Below are 17942 nucleotides of genomic sequence, written 5' to 3'. Positions count from 1 at the left end.
ATTTAAAGTGAGATGGTTGAGTGACAAAGGTGAAGTGACCAGAAGTTCAGAACCTTCCAGAAATTTGGACTCCTCCACTCCCATGTTGGCTCAAGGCGCGACATTTTCAAAGGGAGGCAAACAAAAGGAAACATGTTCAGAGAATTGTGACTAAAATGGTCTCTAGGCCATGTCATGGGAGGAAACAGCTGAGGGGCCCAGGCATGGGACACCTCGAGGGGGGAGCAACTCAAGAAGAATGTTGATGGTATATCGGATGGACTCTCCCCAGAGCAAGAAGTCTGGGTTTGTTTTTCTATCATCATGGGGCAAAATTAAGTCCGAAGAGAGGATTTAAGAGAGGATCACATTTCTGTTCTGAGAAATCAAAGATGATTTCACTGGGACAGGGTGACTAGGAGGGAATCTGTAATTCTCAGGTACTAGGGTTTTTCCAATTGGAGATTATGCTACCTCTTGTCCAGGGTATTATAGATGGGGCTCCTATATTGGCTAGGGTTGAAGTAGATGTGCTTTAAAAGGCCCTTCCAACTCAAGCTTTTTATATTAGTTAAGGTAGGCCTTGATGTTAAAACAAGTAAATCCTAACTTCTGGGGCTTAACAAAATAAGGTTTATTTTTTAATCAAGTCAGACCCCAAAATGGGCATCTATTTTTATGGTTGTTCAGGATCCCAGGCCCCTTCCACATTGTGGCTCTGCCCTCCCCTGTGTTTTTGGGTTCTCTCCATTCAGCCAGCAGATAGGGAAGGAAAGGGTGCAGAGGGTCACATGGGAGTTTTTAATGGTCCAGGCCTAGAAGTGGTGGATGTCATTTATAGCCATATTCCATTGTAAGAACTCAATCTATACCCTACTGCAGAAGAGTCTAGAAATATAATCTAGAGGTTTTGGTGAAGTTTCTCCATAGAAGCTTCTCCTCAGAAACAGGGGCATGTTCATTTAAAATGGGCTCATACCAGAAAAAAATGAGAGAGTTGTTGTTGTTGTTGTTAGGAACCTGTGAGGTCACCTGTGTTAGCCAGGCCTTGTCAGTTAGGGTAGGGAGCTGAAGAGGCCTCCTCCCTCAGGAAATATCCTGGGGTTCAGGTGTGGTGAAATCTCACCTAACCTGTCTCAGGGAAGTCATCAAAATCTATATTTGCAGGAAGTTCCCTATAGATAGTCCTTAGAAGTGTGGACACAAGATCATCCTGAGTCATCAAAAGTGGATTTTTTTGGAAAAGAATGAGATTGTGACTATGGAAGCATATCAATGGATAGACATGGTTAGTTAGGATGAAAATTTGGTCAATATTATCCAGCTCTCTGGGGGTGTGCTAATTGAATGGGTAGCGGGGTTAGGTGAACATATTTCTTCTGCCAGAATTAAGCATCATGATGTCTTCAGTTCAAATTGCTTTATCATTTCAGGTACGGACATTGTCCAGTGGCTTATGAAGAACCTCTCCATTGAGGACCCAGGTACTTGACCCTGATTGTATCCTCCATGGTTTTGAAAAACATCCCATAAACAAGTTCCAAACCAGATTTTCCCATCCGCCTGAGAATTGAGCTTATACATGTATATCCTGGGGTGCCTGGGTGGCTCAGGAGGTTAAGCATCCGACTTCGGCTCAGGTCATGATCTCACGGTCCATGACTTCAAGCCCCTCATCGGGCTCTGTGCTGACAGCTCAGAGACTGGAGCCTGCTTTGGATGCTGTGTCTCCCTCTCTCTCTGCCCCTCCCCCATGCATGCTCTCTCCCTCTCTCTCTCTCAAAAATAAACATTAAAAAATAATAATAAAGATATATGTGAATCCCAAGATGTTGAGGCACTCTATTTGCAAATGAAATTAATTTATTTTCTCAACTGAATATCTATCTTTAAATCTAAATCACCCTTTGAGGAAATGAGCAATTATTTAGAACGCCAAAGAGCCCAATACAATAACGTGTGAAAAGAGATGAATTCTCGGTAGCCACAGCAAATAAAGAGAAGTTGCAGTGCTGTCACTGCCCAGCCTTCTAAAGCCAGCCCTCAAAATTAGATTGCCTGATCCACAATTAAGATGTTTAATTATTTGCTAAGACTCCTTCTGTTTTCTGCTTCTGCAAGAAGTGAAAGAATGACTTTTTTCCCCAACCTTAATTGTGCATTTCAATTAGGAAACCTTACCAGAAAAACAACAACAGAGCTCTGGCCAATAAAACAGTTTCCAAATCTGTCCTCCCACCAGAAAATAAGTAGTAAAATTTATTTTGCCAGCATAATTAGAGAATGAGGGGCTTCAGAAAAATGAAAATTCCAGATAAGTAAACCTAAGGATCTTTGTGTTAGTTCATGCTTTTTGGAGTTTATAGTATACTTCCTATGGTAACTGAATATCCTTGATGCCTGAAGGTCATATTTATCAATATCCAATATCCATTCATGTATTCTTATGTTCTTGGGGAGTAGACCTCTCTGCCCCAAATTAAAATGGCTCCCAGTTGCTCTGTGTTCTAAAGATTTCTGTAAGTGCCCTTTCTAGGGATCTGACCTTCAGCTGTGATTCCTTGCTGTGGTCACAAGGTCAGCTTAGGAATTCCTATATTTTAATCTGATGCTCCTAAGAGGCTCTTGACTGTGAAACAATGCAATTTACCTAGGATTCAATTAAATGTAGTTGCCAGAAATCTGAGTGCCAGAAAAGAGGGGTCATTCATGGAAGGGACACCAGCCTTTTGTACCATCATGATTAATGACCACTTCTATAACAAGTGAAAATTCTTAATTCTACTCAAGCTCTTAATCCACAGGGGGAAACTGTGAATTCAAATCCTTTTAAGGATAGGGGCACCTGGGCGGCTCAGTCAGTTGAGCGTCTGGCTTCGTCTCAGGTCATGATCTCACGGTTTGTGGGTCCAAGCCTCGGGGCCGAGCTCTGTGCTCATAGCTGGCTCAGAGTCTGGAGCCTGTCTTTGGATTCTGTGTCTCCCTCTCTCTCTGACCCTCCCCTGCTCATGCTGTCTCTCTCTCAAAAAATAAATAAAACATTAAAATAATTTTTTTAATCCTTTTAAGGAAAGAACCCAAATTAACCACCCTGTGTGTTTCGTTCATGCAGTCTGGACTTCTGATTGTGAAAACTGGGCTGAATACATTCCTACCAGCTTAGCTCCATGTATTTAAAGTCAATGTTTCTTTTGTTATAATGCTAAACTGAAGGAGTGCCTTTTTTTAGGGTAGTCTTTTCTCTTCCAATAGTGCTGTTTTCTTACCCCTTCTAAAATAATCCCTGTAGTTCTGACACATATTATTAGCATTAGTAGTAGTAGTGTGGAAGCAGAACAGGCTTCAGGAATCCTCTGGCCCTGGTAGGAGAAGCTTCCCTGAATGCTCATGAATAATAAGGATCATGTCTATGAAGGCCTCGTATTCTCAGATGGCCTTGGGAGGACATCAAGGTATTTATTGGGAACCATTTAGGCTTCTGAGACACGGTTGAGCAGAAAAAGTCAAGAGTAGCTCACCGGCCAGGAGTACAAGGGTGGAAATGTGGCGAATCAAGACCCTGGGAAGCCAGGCACCTCCAACATCTGCCCCTCTCCCCCACCCTCCCCCTCTGTCTCCCATCTAGCTAAGCAGAACCACAAAGGACGAAGTGAGAGTTCCAGCTCCTGGATTGGGGATGTGAAGGTCACCTTCCTACTGGATTTTGTTCTTTCTTCCCTGGGGAAGGAGCAGAGGCCAGTGACGAAACTCTTCTTTTTTGTGGGACCCATGATGCTCGAAGCATCTAGACTTTAAAAAGCAAACCTGTTATCACGAAGCAAATACCTTCCGACTTCATTCACTCTGACTGCACCAGTTATTTCCAAAGGATAGGTGGCTCTAAATAAGCCAAACACTTGGCTTAGATACAACCTCTTGAGAAGTTTGCAAGACAAAACAAGTTGCTTTAAAAAAATTTAGAGCTTATGAAATTAATAATTCCCAGAGGCTCCATAAGCATATCAATCATTTTCACATCCCAAAATTAGTTTTTACCAGTAAGAGTACTTTTATATTGGTGAAGGATTGTCATGCATGGTGGGACCATTTAGATGCGGTTTTTGGGGTTTTTTTTTTTCCTCCGCCGTGCTCAGAATAAACACAAATTCTTACCTATGTGAATCTATTTATGGCTGGTGCTAAGTAACGAAACGATGGGTTGATTGTGGCAAAAACATAAACGTTTCTGTCAGGCTGGCCTCCTTCTGCCACTGCCCACTGTATCTCCTACCCTTCCTCCAACTTTCTAAGAAAGCGAGGTTTTTCTCTATATCCGTAAGAGAAGGGCACTGCTCCCCTCCGTCGGGTGGGACGGTCATATCGGGGAATGCCACGGGCAGTGAGGCTCCATGCTCATTTTGCTGGGGGTGATAGACATGATGAAACTAGCACATGCATCAGGGCTCCCCAGCACCAGCCAGTGCTAAGCACTTTACACGAAACACCCCACTTAATTCCGTATAGGTGTATCTATACCAAAGCCTATGCTCCTAACCATGAAGCCACTTTCTTCTGGAAGTCTTGGGGGAAGTTAAGCCATGTCAGACTCTCAGAGCTGGGATCCAAAGGAGTCCCAGAGGCATGTTGGCCCTTCCCAGCCACTGATGCTCCACCCCCCCACTTCTGGCCCAGGACATTTATATCAAAGGTTATTGGTTAATCAGTCAATCAATCATGCAGCTCTCTGGGGGTGATGACAGTTGGCTTCTGGCTGCCTGTCTGACTTTCATTCCAGCAAGGAGCCCAGCATTCTGACAGCTTACTAAACACTCCTCTCTCCCATGCCCTGTCCGTGCAGTTGAAGCAATACACTTGGGAAGCCTCATAGCTGCCCAGGGCTACATCTTTCCAATCTCGGACCACGTTCTCACCATGAAGGATGATGGCACCTTCTACCGTTTCCAGGTAGGCCTCCCAGCTCCTCCTTCTGAAGAACGTTCTCTTATTGTCTGATCTCAGGTTAAAACTATGTACAAGACTGAGGGTATTTAAGGCAGCGGTCCTTACCTCTTCCCGATACTGGGAAGGCCAAACAAGCTTTGATCTGGGCCACTTGTTGTTGGGGGAGGGGGGACGGGACACAATTTATACATATTTCTTCATTCGTTCTGAAGAACAAACTTTTAGCGATATAGGTCACCCATTTAACAGATGAGAACACTGAGATGCTCCGAGGTTTAATAAATCCAGGAGGTGGCCTCGATTTGAGCTCGGGCAGCCAGATGGTGAAATCCTTGATCTTTCTACTCTGTCAGGCTGCTTCCTGGTGTGAAGTTTCCATCCACCACCTAACCCCTCCCACTCCTTTCCTCAGGTTCTGTCCTAGAGGGAAATGGGGCAGGTGATAAGAGGTTGTGTCAAGGTCAACACCAAAGGGTTTGGAGAAGAGTTTTTTTTAGATAGGGTCAAAGGGCATCTTAGTCTGCTCTGGCTACTGTAGCAAAACACGAGAGACTGGGGGGCTTAAACAACAGAAATTTCTCACAGTTCTGCAGGCTGGAAGTCTAGGGTCCAGGTTCCAGAAGGTTAGATCAGGGGTGAGGGGGCTCACCCAGGCTTTCAGACAGCCACTCCTCGCTGTGTCTTCCTCGTGTGGCGGAAAGAGAAAGCCAGCTGTCTGGTGTTCCCTCTTATAAGGTCACTAATCCTATGGGATCAGGGCCCCACCCTGTCACCTCACTAAACCCTAATTGCTTTCTTACTCCAAGAACAGCCGCACTGGGGTTAGGGTTTCCACATATCAGTGTTCAGGGGAGAAAAGGAACTTGGCACTTATATGCCCAGGAAATGGTGCCAGCCTGACTTCCGCATTAGACTTCTATCGTCTTGGGATGAGAAATCTTTTCCCTATTAACTAAGCGTCTCATTTTTGCATTTATTTTGCTTACCTTGGATTTCATTTCTCAATACCCAAATTAAAATGTCAATGGCCTCAGCTGCATTAGGAACAGGAGAGAGTGGGGGTTTGGTGTCAGCACGAAGGAGCCAGGGAGGAGACTGTCATGGGAGGGGTCCTCGCTGGGTGCAGGAGAGGGTGGGCTCAGGCCCCAGGCAGTGGAGAGCAGGTGGCCGGTGGGCCTCTGAGTCCTGACACCTGTGCTCTTTTGCAGGCCCCGTACTTTTGGCCTTCAAACTGCTGGGAGCCTGAAAACACCGACTACGGTGAGCAGTGACGAGTGTCACTCCTGGGAGCGTGGAAGACAAATGCTTGGTGTCTGGGTGACCGCCACACAGAGAGGAGGGGTTGTTATCCTGCTCAGTCCTTTTCCTGTCGTTGACATGTAATAAGCTCCCTATTCCACATAATGAAGAAAGGCAGAGCATACCGAAGGATGCAGCCTATGGAAGGGAGTGGGGGAAGGGAAGAAACGTTCTATCAAGCCGGCCGACATCCTGATTCTGTAGCGCCAGGGAGAAACGAGACAGTGGCTGCTGACCCCTCCTTCCTGGGGCAGGGTTTCAGGGAGGGCTGGATCAAGAGGCCACCCCCACCCCCACCCCAGCTCTTCCTATTCTCACAGACTTGTTAAGAGTTATTAATAATTCATTGGCATTGGTATTTTCGATAGAAGTTAGTCGGGAAAGGACTAGACCAGGGAGGAGGGTACAGACATTAGCCTGGACTTGGGAATTAGGGGTGGGTGAAGTTGGGAGCTGGGCAGGCAGGGAGCTACCTCTGTCCAGGCAGGGATCTGTTAGACTCTTGCTGTGTAGTCTCCGTGAGACTGTTTAAGGCTTCCCTGTGCCAACCCTTTAAAGAAGTTATATTGTCCCCATACTCTAGACACAGGGCCTGAGTCTCAGAGAGGCCACAACCTCACACGTATCACATCATATTCTACTTGTCCGGATGCCCAGTCAGTCGTAAGCTCCATGAAGCCAGGGACAGGTCCTGCCTGCTCATTCTCATATTCCCCAGTGCATAGCGTCTGGCTGAGGCATAGCTGGCCCTCAGTAAATAGTTGCTGACGGTTCTGGTTCTTTATTAAAGGTGATTAAACAGATAGTAGAAGTATCAGAGTTGGAACTCAGATCTAAGTGGCTTTAAAAAGTCCGTGCTCCTTTCATGGTCTGTCCCTTGGCACAGAGTCCTTGTCACTGACTTAGCTGCTGAGGCGGTCCACGGTGGCTCTCCTTGGGCCCGGGGCACTTGGTGAGAGCCCAGCTTCTCCCCAAGCTCTTGGCAGGATTGCTCACATGGGGAAACCGAGGCAGCTGCAGAGAATGGAGGGGCACGTGCAGCTGGGCAGCATTCAGGGAAGTCTGTCCGGGAGACTTTGTGACAAGTACACTGTCTGGGTCACTCCCACGGAGCAGGTGGAGCAAGGCCGACAAGGGGGTGCGGACAAGCCATTGGCTGATAAGGCTACAGTTGTCATCTTTCCAGGTCTGGTCAAAGGCCTGATGCCGGGGGCAGGGCCCTCTGATGGTCTCTGCAGCTGGCTGCAGGCACCACTGCGGGTCCCTCTGGAAGGGGGCTGGGCTCTAAATGATGTAATAAGTGGATAAGCAAGGCTTTCAGCTCAGAAATCAGAGCCACATTTGGTTATTCACAAAATTCATTCTTCTGGGGCTGAAAGGTTGCTCACAAAAGCCCAACTTGGAACTTGAGTTATCGAGGCTCAGTTCCTTGCAGCAAGCGGGTGCCCCTGTGAATGTAAAAACCGATATATTTGCAGGCAGCGGAGAAGGGGGAGGAAGGATGGTGAGACCAAATAACTAGACTCCAGTAGGAAGAAAGTATTTACTTGAATATGAGCCCATAAAGCTTAGGCCATTTCACACTGTACACACCAGGACACCAGTTCCCTTTCTCTAGAGAGATTCTCCACGTCATAATTTGAGTTACACAGCATGAACAAGGATAGAAGTAACAATTTATGTAAGGCTTTCATTAAAGCAAAATTATTTTGAATTCCTGTGCCTCGACTTTGGATGGAGAAGTCAAGGTGCGGGCTGTAAAAGTACTCAACCAGCATTTACAAAGCAGTTCAGTCAGAAAATCGAAGTTTTTGCTAAGGGAGAATTCAGCACAGAGGCTCCAAGATCAACGGGAACCCCTAGCTGTGTGATCTTCACAAGTTATTTAACCTCTCTGTGCCTCAGAAATGTCATGAGAAGATGAGAATAGTCATAGTACTCATTTGCTAGGGTTGTTTTATTAAGATGAAATGAAATGCCTGTAAGGTTTGGTGTGTGGCCACAGTCAATAAAACCCATGGTGGTGGTTAGTATTCCTATTACTAAGGTAATGTCTGACAGTATTAGTTCTGTGGCAGCCATCTTGCCAGAGAGGATGTAAATCCATAGCTAAGAACTTAGAATAGGTGTAATTTGGATTGATGAAGAACCAGAAACATTCATTCATTTCGCATGCTTTTACTGATCACCTACTCTGCGTCTGTTGCTATGGCATAGATTTGAGTAATCACGGTCTTACCATCCAAGTATTCCAGGCTGGGGGAGGTAGTGCGATGAGGAGGAAGAAGGCGGTGAGGAGTCTGACTTGAGTATTCAAAGTTTCCTGTTGATGAAGAATGACTGACTGAGAAGGTTGAATAGTTTGGGGAGGGACGGGTTTATAAAAAAAAAAAAAAAGCTGTCAGAGTCAAGGAGAGACATTGAGAATGGATGCAGCACCCTTAGGGAGTCCCAACCATGGGGAATGACCTGGAAAAAGTTCCCTCATCCGTAAACTGAGGATAATCACAGAACATACCCTGTAGGCTTATTAAGAGGATCAAATGAGTGATCATTTGGAAAGCCTCTACATTGGTGCCTGACAGTCAATGAGCTTCACGTAGGTGATAGTGACTATTGGGGTGAGACCTTAACATGCAGAACCGGGGCTGGCAGAACAGAGGCACTCAGTAAATGCTTAAATGAGTGAACGAATGAATACATGAATGGGTAAATGAAGGAGCACACCCCATGCTGGAAAAAGCTCTGAACTAGGCGTCGGTTCTAATTCCAACTCCACCACTAACTGGCCTGTGGGTCAGTCACTTCACCTCTCTGGGCCTTTGGTTTTCCCATCTGGCAACGAGGGGCCTGTACGTAATGGTCCAATGCTAAAAATCCCAGTGTACCAAAAAGTGATTCCAGGGTATGAGGAAAACAGAGTAATGTTTGACAAGTTCCCTGGTTTAAGAGATCGATGTAAACGACATCATTTGTAAAGACAAAGTTTGAAAAGGGAGTCGGTTCTTTAAATACATAGAAAAAGGATGAGGTCATTATTTTTTTTATAATTTAACTGCACATATAGTATATGAGTCCATTCCCTTCATAACATTTTTTATGTTTTCTATTTTTATCACGGTGAGATGCAGTGAGCTTGAGATGGCAGTGTGCCGTCCAAGTGACGTGCCAGGAGCCGGGATTGCCAGGTGGGAGGGCAAGGAGACAAAGATTTCTCAATGAGAAATTAAATATCCAAATAAAACCAACATGTGATCTTAAAGCAGGTCCCCCAGATGCCCTGTGATAGGACTGGCTGTCATTGTCTATGGTCATTTGATTGGTCAGGCATTACAGCAAGCACCGTGTTGAATGCACCATAATAGTGCAGACAGGCCCCAAGTTCAAGCCAAGAAAAGGTCCATTCAACAGCTACATTCTACCTCCCTCATTGTCCTGAACAGTCTCCCTAACGTGTAACATTAGCCATAGAGGAAGTAAGTTGAAACCATGTGACCTTGTGGCTCGTGGTCATCAGGAATGATGCCACCTTTGCGTTCCGTGTGTGATATTTTACTTCACAACCTAGGCGGCCCATTTTGACTCAGATGTGTTAGAAGTTTCTCAGGATGATTCTGCTTAAATAAAGCCCACAGCCCAACATGGGTTGAACTTTCCTGGGTTTTACATTTGGCAGTGCAATGCACCTTCTGCGACAGCAATGTCACAACAGCTTTTACCTCTGCTGAGCTGTGCTGCCCCTGTGTCAATGAAACCAGCATGGTGTGGCTGTTGACCTGTCAGGCCTCTCTTAGGTAACCCCCAATTCCATAGGCTGTCTAAACGGTGGTCCATGAGACCAAAGGAGATACCTTGTAACAGAGCAGACGCCCCTTCATCAGACATAATGGTTCCTGCCTGTTTCTTTGTAAATGGAGAATTATGAAAAAGAGATACATCATCACCTAATCACTTCATATCAACATAACGAAAGAACAGTCGTTTGATGGCTTTTTGAGATTGGACCAGAGACTCTTTGATTATGGGCCCTAATCATTTGAGTTGCTTTCTTAGTTCACCCACACTCAGAATAAACCATCCAGCTTTGGGACCTTTAAAATGCATCAAGAATTTAAAAACACTTTCGAGGTAACCTGTAGGTTGACCCCTTTCAGATTTTTATTATTTTTCCCTTTTTTTTTCAGTTACTTCACCTCCTCCAAACTCATTAGCAATTGTCTTAGGCAATTCTTCTCTATCAGGTTGTTCCAAACTACTCACCTCCATCTCTTTTCACACTAATTGTGTCAGCAAAATGTGATATTTAGTGAACTTACATGATTAAAATAACAAGTGTGCCTGACATAAACAGATTTGTGAACAAACACAACTGACTCTCATCCACATACAGCTCAACTGACGTGAGTAGAAGTGTAGACTGCCAGCCACAAGATTCCAGCATACTGTAAGCTGCCATCAGCCAATTTTTCAGATCATGTGGAGGAAGTTTGTTGATTCAGCAAGGAGTTAACTAGACTCCTAGTATAACTAAGTTGGCAAACCACAGGTCAGCCACACCGTCCTTCTGACCCTGTCTCCTGGCCATCCTATTGGTCACTCATACCATTCATCTATTGTCTTTCCTGGATCATTCTAGTTGGCACTGGAGTAGGAGGGAGATACGGAAGAAGCAGAGATAGGGAGAGGAATTGATGAAGGAAGTCATGTTTGAGAAAGAATCCTCTGGCAACTGAGGGGCAAGAACCCTTCTTTAGCTTGGGAAGAGAGACCCAAAGTGTCCATATCCACTGTTCATTCATTCTACCTGGTAGGCCAGCCCTGATGCTAGGGTTAGGGATTCAAACTGAGTAGGACACAGCCTCTGCCCTTGAGGAGCCCTCTGCCCAGAGCTGGGGACTGTCTAGTAAACCCATGATTACAGTGCACTGGAATTAAGTTCCATGGGTGAGGATGGGTAGACGCTACTGGGAACACTGAGCTGGGGCTTCCAAGATGAGTAGGAGGTTGCCAGATTTTCCATGTGGAGAACACATGGGCAGAGGAGTAGAACTGAAGGGTTTGGTAGCCTCACATGCCCCAAGGAGGCAGGGAGGAAAGAGGTTGACAAGGTAAGGAGACTGAAGCTTAGAGAACGAAGCACACCACCCTAAGGAGCTTAGTTGTTCTTCTGAAGTCACTGAGAATGCAATGCAGGGAATATAGGCAGGAAGGTCACATGATCTTATTTGTGAAAGATGACGCTGGTGGAGGATGCTTGGGTGAGGCAGAGTGAGGAGGATGAAAGGGGGGCAGTCAGGACTAGAAGATGGAGTCTTCATCCAATCCTGACCTCGAAGGAAGATTCCGGGAGGTTAGGCATCATGGCTTCCACACGGAAACATACTCTGCTCTGTGCAGCGCCGGGCTCACCGGAAGGGCTGGCTGGATGGCTGGGTTGGTGGATGAGGGGACTGACAGATGGATGAGTGGATCTGTGATGCCACCACACTGCTGGGTCTGCACGTGTTGTAATTTCTCTTCTTTCCTCAGCCATCTATCTCTGTAAGAGGACAATGCAGAATAAAGCGAGGCTGGAGCTGGCAGATTATGAAGCAGTAAGTATGGTTATTTTGTAGCTTAGGTGTGGGAGGAGAGTAAAACCCTATATGCAGCTCTGTTTCTGCTTCTCTCTTTCTGCTTCTCTCTTTCCTTTTTTCCTCTCCCTGGTTCCTTTCAGGCAGTGGAAAGGAAGTGTCTTTTATTTCCCCTCCTTTGTCCTCAATCTCCTCTACGTATGCCATAAAATTGCATCTTTTTATAAAAGAGCTCTCAACACTCAGCAATAAGAAAACAAACAGCTCAAAAATGGGCAAAGGATGTGAACAGACACTTCACCAGAGAGGGCGTAAGATGACAAATAAGCACATTAAGAGATATCCAACAGCATCAGCCATTAGGGAAACAAAGATTGACTCCCTGGTGAGATACCACTAATACCTGGTAGAGTGGCTAAAAAAAAAGTACTGATAATGCCACATGGGGATGCAATATGGCACAGCCACTTTGGAAAATGGTCTGGCAGTTTCTTACAAAGGTAAACATACACTTCCCCTACAACCAAGCCATCCTACTCCTAGGTACATACCCCAGAGAAATCAGAACCTCTGTTCACATAGAACCTGCTACAGCACCCCTGTTCGTGATGAGCAAAAGCTGAAAACAATCCATATGCACTTTAAGAGGTAAATGGCTAGGGGCGCCTTGGTGGTTCAGTTGGTTAAGCATCTGGCTCTCGATTTCAGCACAGGTCCTGATCTCACAGTTCGTGAGGTCAAGCCCCATGTTGGGCTCTGCATTGAATGTGAAGCCTTCTTGGGATTCTCTCTCTCTCTGTCTCAAAAGTAAATATACTTAAAAGCACATAAATGTGTAGGAACATTATGATCTTCCCAAGCACATCCTACCATGGCTGTTCTGTAGATCTGAGCATCCTGTTCCTGTCTTCTCATGTGCCAGCTGTCACCCCTCTCTCAGAAATCACTGTCCTATTTCTGTGCACCCACTGTGAAGCGCTACATCCCGTCCCTAACACAACCTACCAGAAAGACCCAGCCTGCAGAAACACGTGGCCCCTTCACCCTGTGTCTCTTCCCTAGAGTTTCCACATTTTTGAAAACATAGAAGTTTCCATGAGTTCCATGTTTAGAAAAACAGAAACAAGACAGCATCAACTTCTGATATATTTTATCCAGTTTTCTCTTCTCCCGTATAATATTCTGCTTTGATATTTATATATTCTAGACCCTCCGAAGGAAGGTTTGTAAATCAGTAGCTACTAGTCATGGAGATGTTCTTTCAGGTTGAATTCTGCCTAAATGTGGTTAGAAATTTTAAAAAAAGAATTTTGTTTTCAAAATTAAGTTATTAATTTTTTTTCTGGTGACATATTCTCTTTGTAAAATCCAAACTCAAACAGCAAAGGAGAAGAAAGAACCTACAATCCTTCTCCCCTAACCTTTTTTCTGTACATACATTTTTTTCTTTACAAAAAAATAAATAAATCTGAATCCTACCCTGAGCATTGTTTGGTAAGCTGCTTTTCCCCAATCATATGCTGTAAGTATGTTGAGTTTTTCCATATTAGTAATAGTAATCCACATTATTATTTTTATTTTCATTTTTTTTTTTATTTTTGAGAGAGAGAGACAGAGACAGAGAGTGAGTGGTGAATGGGATGAAGAGAGAGGGAGACACAGAATCTGAAGCAGGCTCCAGGCTCCGAACCGTCAGCAGAGCCTGGCACAGGCTCACACTTACGAACAATGAAATCATGACCTGAGCCAAAAGTCAGACGTTTAACCAACAGAGCCACCCAGGCGCCACCACATTATTGTGGTTTTTGTTTTGTTTTGTTTTTTTGAGAAACAGAGACAGTGCGAGCAGGGGAGGGTCAGAGAGAGAGGGAGATACAGAATCCAAAGCAGGCTCCAGGCTCTGAGCTGTCAGCACAGAGCCTGACACGAGGCTCGAACCCACGAACCGTGAGATCATGACCTGAGCCAAAGCCGGACTAAGCCACCCAGGCACCTGCATTATTGTTTTTAATGGTTGCCTAGTATTCCATGGCATGACTGGGTCATAATTTATGTAAGTGGTCCCTAACTGACTGGCATTTAGGCATCGCTGGCTTTGCCTCCTACAAAGAGTGGAAAAATTTAAAAAAACGGGGGTTTTTTTGAGGTGCTCATATGCTGAGCCTTGGTAATAACTGAGTTTATGTGTGTTGATCTTCCACTGAGGCTCTTTTTCTATTAATATTCCACTAATGAGGGTAATCAATTAGTGTTGGCATGAGCTCTATGAAAATACATAGCATAATGTGGGCTCTACCCCTGCATTCCATCAGAATTAGGTGGCTCATTAGGGGACCTGTCAAACACCCTCTTCTCACTGTCTTTTGTGCCACAGGTGAGCCTACAGACTTAGAGAAAAGGCTTCTCCCTTCTTCCCCTAAAGCCAACCCTGTATGCCTTTTCTTTCTTTCTAGTTTTGGGTTTTCCTTTCATGAACATCACAAATATAGACACTCCCTTTTTTCCCCACTTTTGAATCCAAATTCTCAAAGGCACGAGTACAAGGTCATCAGGCCCCTGTTTGTTGGAAGACGAGTCTGGAGAAATCCATTCTTGGTTCAGCTCACAGAGATGTCCAATAGGCTGCCAAGAGCCCCTCGTCCCTTCCCCATTTCCTGCGTGAATAGCCACAAACCCTTCTTCCTGCCTCCGGTGGCCTTGATGACAAGTGCTACATGAGTTGTGTTCTTGTAAAACACACAAGAAAGGGGAATCAGGTGAACCACAGAGACTTCAGATTTAATGGGTGTGTAAATGAATATTAATAGTCCTACTCTGTACAGGAGGGTCTGGTGCAAAATCACACTGGGTTCACATCCAGTGGATTTAAAGTGGGGCTCTGCAGCTCTGTTGAGAGTAACCAGAATAGATGACTGCCTCGTAATAAGCGTAGGTGTCGATGTGCAGACTTACGAGGATTAATGCCTTCTTGTTGATTTTCATTTCTCATTAGGAAAACTTAGCAAGACTCCAGAGGGCCTTTGCAAGGAAGTGGGAGTTCATCTTTATGCAAGCAGAAGCACAAGTGAAGTAGGTGAACTTGACAGAGACCCTGGGAAAGTGAAAAAGACCTCTGGACTGTGGAGGTGGTGTGAGAGTGGTATTGCCAAGACGGGGTGTCCTTCCACGGCCGGCCAGCTGTGGTCAGATGCTGTCATCTCGCATGAGAGCAGCAGAGTAGAAACCAAGGTCAAGATGGATACATTTCATCTTTGTAATCAATGGCATGCTGAAATAATTTCAAAAGTGTGTATTCTAGCAAGCAATGGGCTTGCTACCCAACGTAGGACCTTGGTTAGAAGAAGATGGTCCAGGGAGAGGGAGGGAGGCAAAGCATGAGAGACTCTTGAATACTGAGAACAAACTGAGGGCTGATGGAGGAGGGGGAGAGGGGAAGGGAGGAGGTGGTGATGGAGGAGGGCACTGTGGGGATGAGCACTGGGTGTTACATGGAAACCAACTTGACAATAAACTATAAAAGAAAAAAGGAAAAAAGAATGAAATAAATTTCACTCATCCTCACAATCACAGAGACAGAGATTTTGGAATAAAATCAAATAATTATTTTTGGTCAGGAATGTTTTATCAAATACTGTTATTATCAAATATATCAAATATTATCAAATTTAAAAAAGAAGAAATCCTATTTCCTAAAGAGATTTCCAAAGAGTCTTCTGTGCTTAGGGGCTAAAAAACATCAGACCCACTTTTCCTGTGGGTCTAAAGACTTTTCCTTCAGAGCAAAACACGTTGGGAGTTTTAGGAAGACCAACCCGTCTCCCTTTCCCCCCAGGGGAGGGGTTCAGCACCAATCAAAAATAAGGCACAGAAGTCAGACATTAGAGTCCAGTGTGCTAAGATTATCACTGATACAAGCCAGTTTATAGGGCACAATTTGGGATCTGTGACCAGAGATCTTTACCCCAGAATGAAACTCGCCCATGCTGGGCAGAGCTGGATATCTGCAGAGCCCCCCACCCACAGGCAGGTTGACCCCTGTAAACTCACTGCATGCAGAGTGAACAGAGCACTAGACAGGGCCCAGTTTCTTCTTTCAGATCTGCCAGTAAAGTTAAAGCCCTTTTCCCCCTCAGAGTACAAGAGATGAGAGACTAGCTGGAGTGTTTTCCCTGTACATTTCCCTCCCAAGGAGCACAGTGGAAATGCCTTCCTCTCTAAGGAAACACGAGAAGTGGGCAATAAATGTCCCCCTACCCACAAACATTCTTGTCAACCAGATCCTTTCAGTGCTGGGAAATGAACCTGCTCAGATTGGCTTCTTTCTGGTCCTTTCCAGCAATGGTCTCTGATTTTGCAGGGTGTGTGAAGGGATGGAGGAGGGGGTGCAAAGGGACCCTGAGCTGGGCCAAGGCAAGCACCTTTTCTCTGGGCGCCAGTTGTCCCTGAGCAGCACCCCCGTGGGTCCTCAGAGGACGCCCTCCACCCTCCGTAGGCAGTGATGCAGCTCCATCCCCTGGGGCCGGTTCCTGGCTGTGTGGGTGAACCTTGATCACAGGTGTGGTCGCAGTTGGAAATGCCCCCGATGTGTCTGAGTCCTGTGGCCGGCACGGTGCCGTTGCCCTGGCCCTCCCTCTGCAGTCTCTGGCTTCCCCCTCTGCCCACGATTGCACATACCTGCAGAGCATCCTGGTGCTGCCAGCAGCTCAGGAGGAGGTGGGCATCAAGCACGGATGCTGAGCTCCCTACAGAGCCATGGTGGCCCCCAAGGAAAGAGAAAGTGGGAGGGTGGGAAGGAAACAGAATCTAGCCTGTGGACTCAGAGGCCACTGGGCACCAGAGGGGCACTAATTTGCACTTTCAGGATCACACAGCATCGCATGTTAAAAAGAGGGGAAATTATCACTTTGAATATATATGGTATTTCTCAATTAACTGTTTTGATTGACTCCCGATTACTTTATAATTGTGGGCCACAGTAATTATCACAAAAATCACAGAGTGATTATGGTTTATTTCAGGTCAGTAAACTAAACTGTTCCCCAGAGAGCCAAGAACCAGAAGCTACACAATTAATCGGTTACTTTTTAGAGAGGCACTATGAAGTGATACCGGCTTAAGAAAAAGAAAACACCCTCTTATCTGTGTTCCTGATCAGAACGTAAAGAATCCATCTTTGTCACCTGTAATTTCCCTCTTGCAATTTGTGCCTCCGGGAGCTGAGGCCAGTGATCTTTGCCTTCTGGATCTTGTCACATGCTAACGCTATTCCTCTACTTTTAGAAAGCCAGATGGTTTAAGTGACTTTTAAAACATGTAATTGCAGCATTTTGAAGACACTTCTATTGACTCTGAATCTAAAGCAAACTTTCAAATTTGAGGATGCAACACTACAAGTCTATGGTTATATTCTTTCCTATAATTTGAATATGCGGTATCGACATTGATAGGGAGGAGACAGGGGCAAGTCCACAGAAAATTCAGTTCTGAATAATCTAATTTTTTTTATTTTTTTTCACTTTTATTTATTTTTGAGAGACAGAGCATGAAGGGGGGGGTGGGGAAGGGAGTTAAAGAATCCAAAGCAAGCTCCAGCTCTGAGCTGGCAGCACAGAGCCTGACTCAGGGCTTGAACCCACGGGCCATGAGATCATGACCCGAACCAAAGTCGGACACTTAACCTACTGAGCCACCCAGGCACCCCGTGAATAATCTAAATCTTAATCACTCAAATGGACAGTCAGATTCTGGTTCTCTCCTTGGGTCCACCATGCTCATTCCACGCCTCTGATGATTTGCAGTCTAGCCAAAAACAAGTCCTCTTCCCATGTGTGGGCTTTTTGAGGTTTCCTTGATGTTATGGTCCGCCCCGGGTTGACAGATGTGCAGAGGGCAGGGTCCACACAGGTGCCGAGGGACCTGTGTTCACCGAGCTCCTAGAACCAGGACGCTCTGATTTCTTGTCTTTGCTCTTTCAGGATAGATCGGAAAAAGGACAAGACGGAAAGGAAAATTTTGGATAGTCAAGAACGGGCCTTCTGGGATGTGCACAGGCCAGTGGTAAGAAAACTTGGCTTGGTCCTCTGTGCTTTTGATTGGGTTTTTTTGTTTGTTTCATTTTGTTAATTTTCCCTCTTCCTTCGCTTGAAAGAA

General features: G+C 45.4%; 1 protein-coding gene across 11 annotated transcripts in view; it reads left to right on the top strand.

Annotated features, from left to right (window-relative positions):
• Positions 1–17942, top strand: part of RGS6 (regulator of G protein signaling 6) — a 546475-nt gene that overhangs the window by 450028 nt on the left and 78505 nt on the right. For all 11 annotated transcript variants that reach the window (XM_029951172.1, XM_029951168.1, XM_029951170.1 and 8 more), the window contains exons 4-9: positions 1413–1463; positions 4817–4923; positions 6129–6180; positions 11749–11813; positions 14785–14861; positions 17768–17849. In XM_029951172.1, coding sequence (XP_029807032.1) covers positions 1413–1463; positions 4817–4923; positions 6129–6180; positions 11749–11813; positions 14785–14861; positions 17768–17849 — 434 coding nt within the window. The remainder of the gene's footprint in view (positions 1–1412; positions 1464–4816; positions 4924–6128; positions 6181–11748; positions 11814–14784; positions 14862–17767; positions 17850–17942) is intronic.

The sequence above is a fragment of the Suricata suricatta genome, chromosome 9 (genome assembly GCF_006229205.1).
Source record: "Suricata suricatta isolate VVHF042 chromosome 9, meerkat_22Aug2017_6uvM2_HiC, whole genome shotgun sequence".
Lineage (NCBI taxonomy): Eukaryota > Metazoa > Chordata > Mammalia > Carnivora > Herpestidae > Suricata > Suricata suricatta.
The sequence above is the reverse complement of the archived record's forward strand: the minus strand, read 5'-3'. Positions and strand labels throughout refer to the sequence as shown.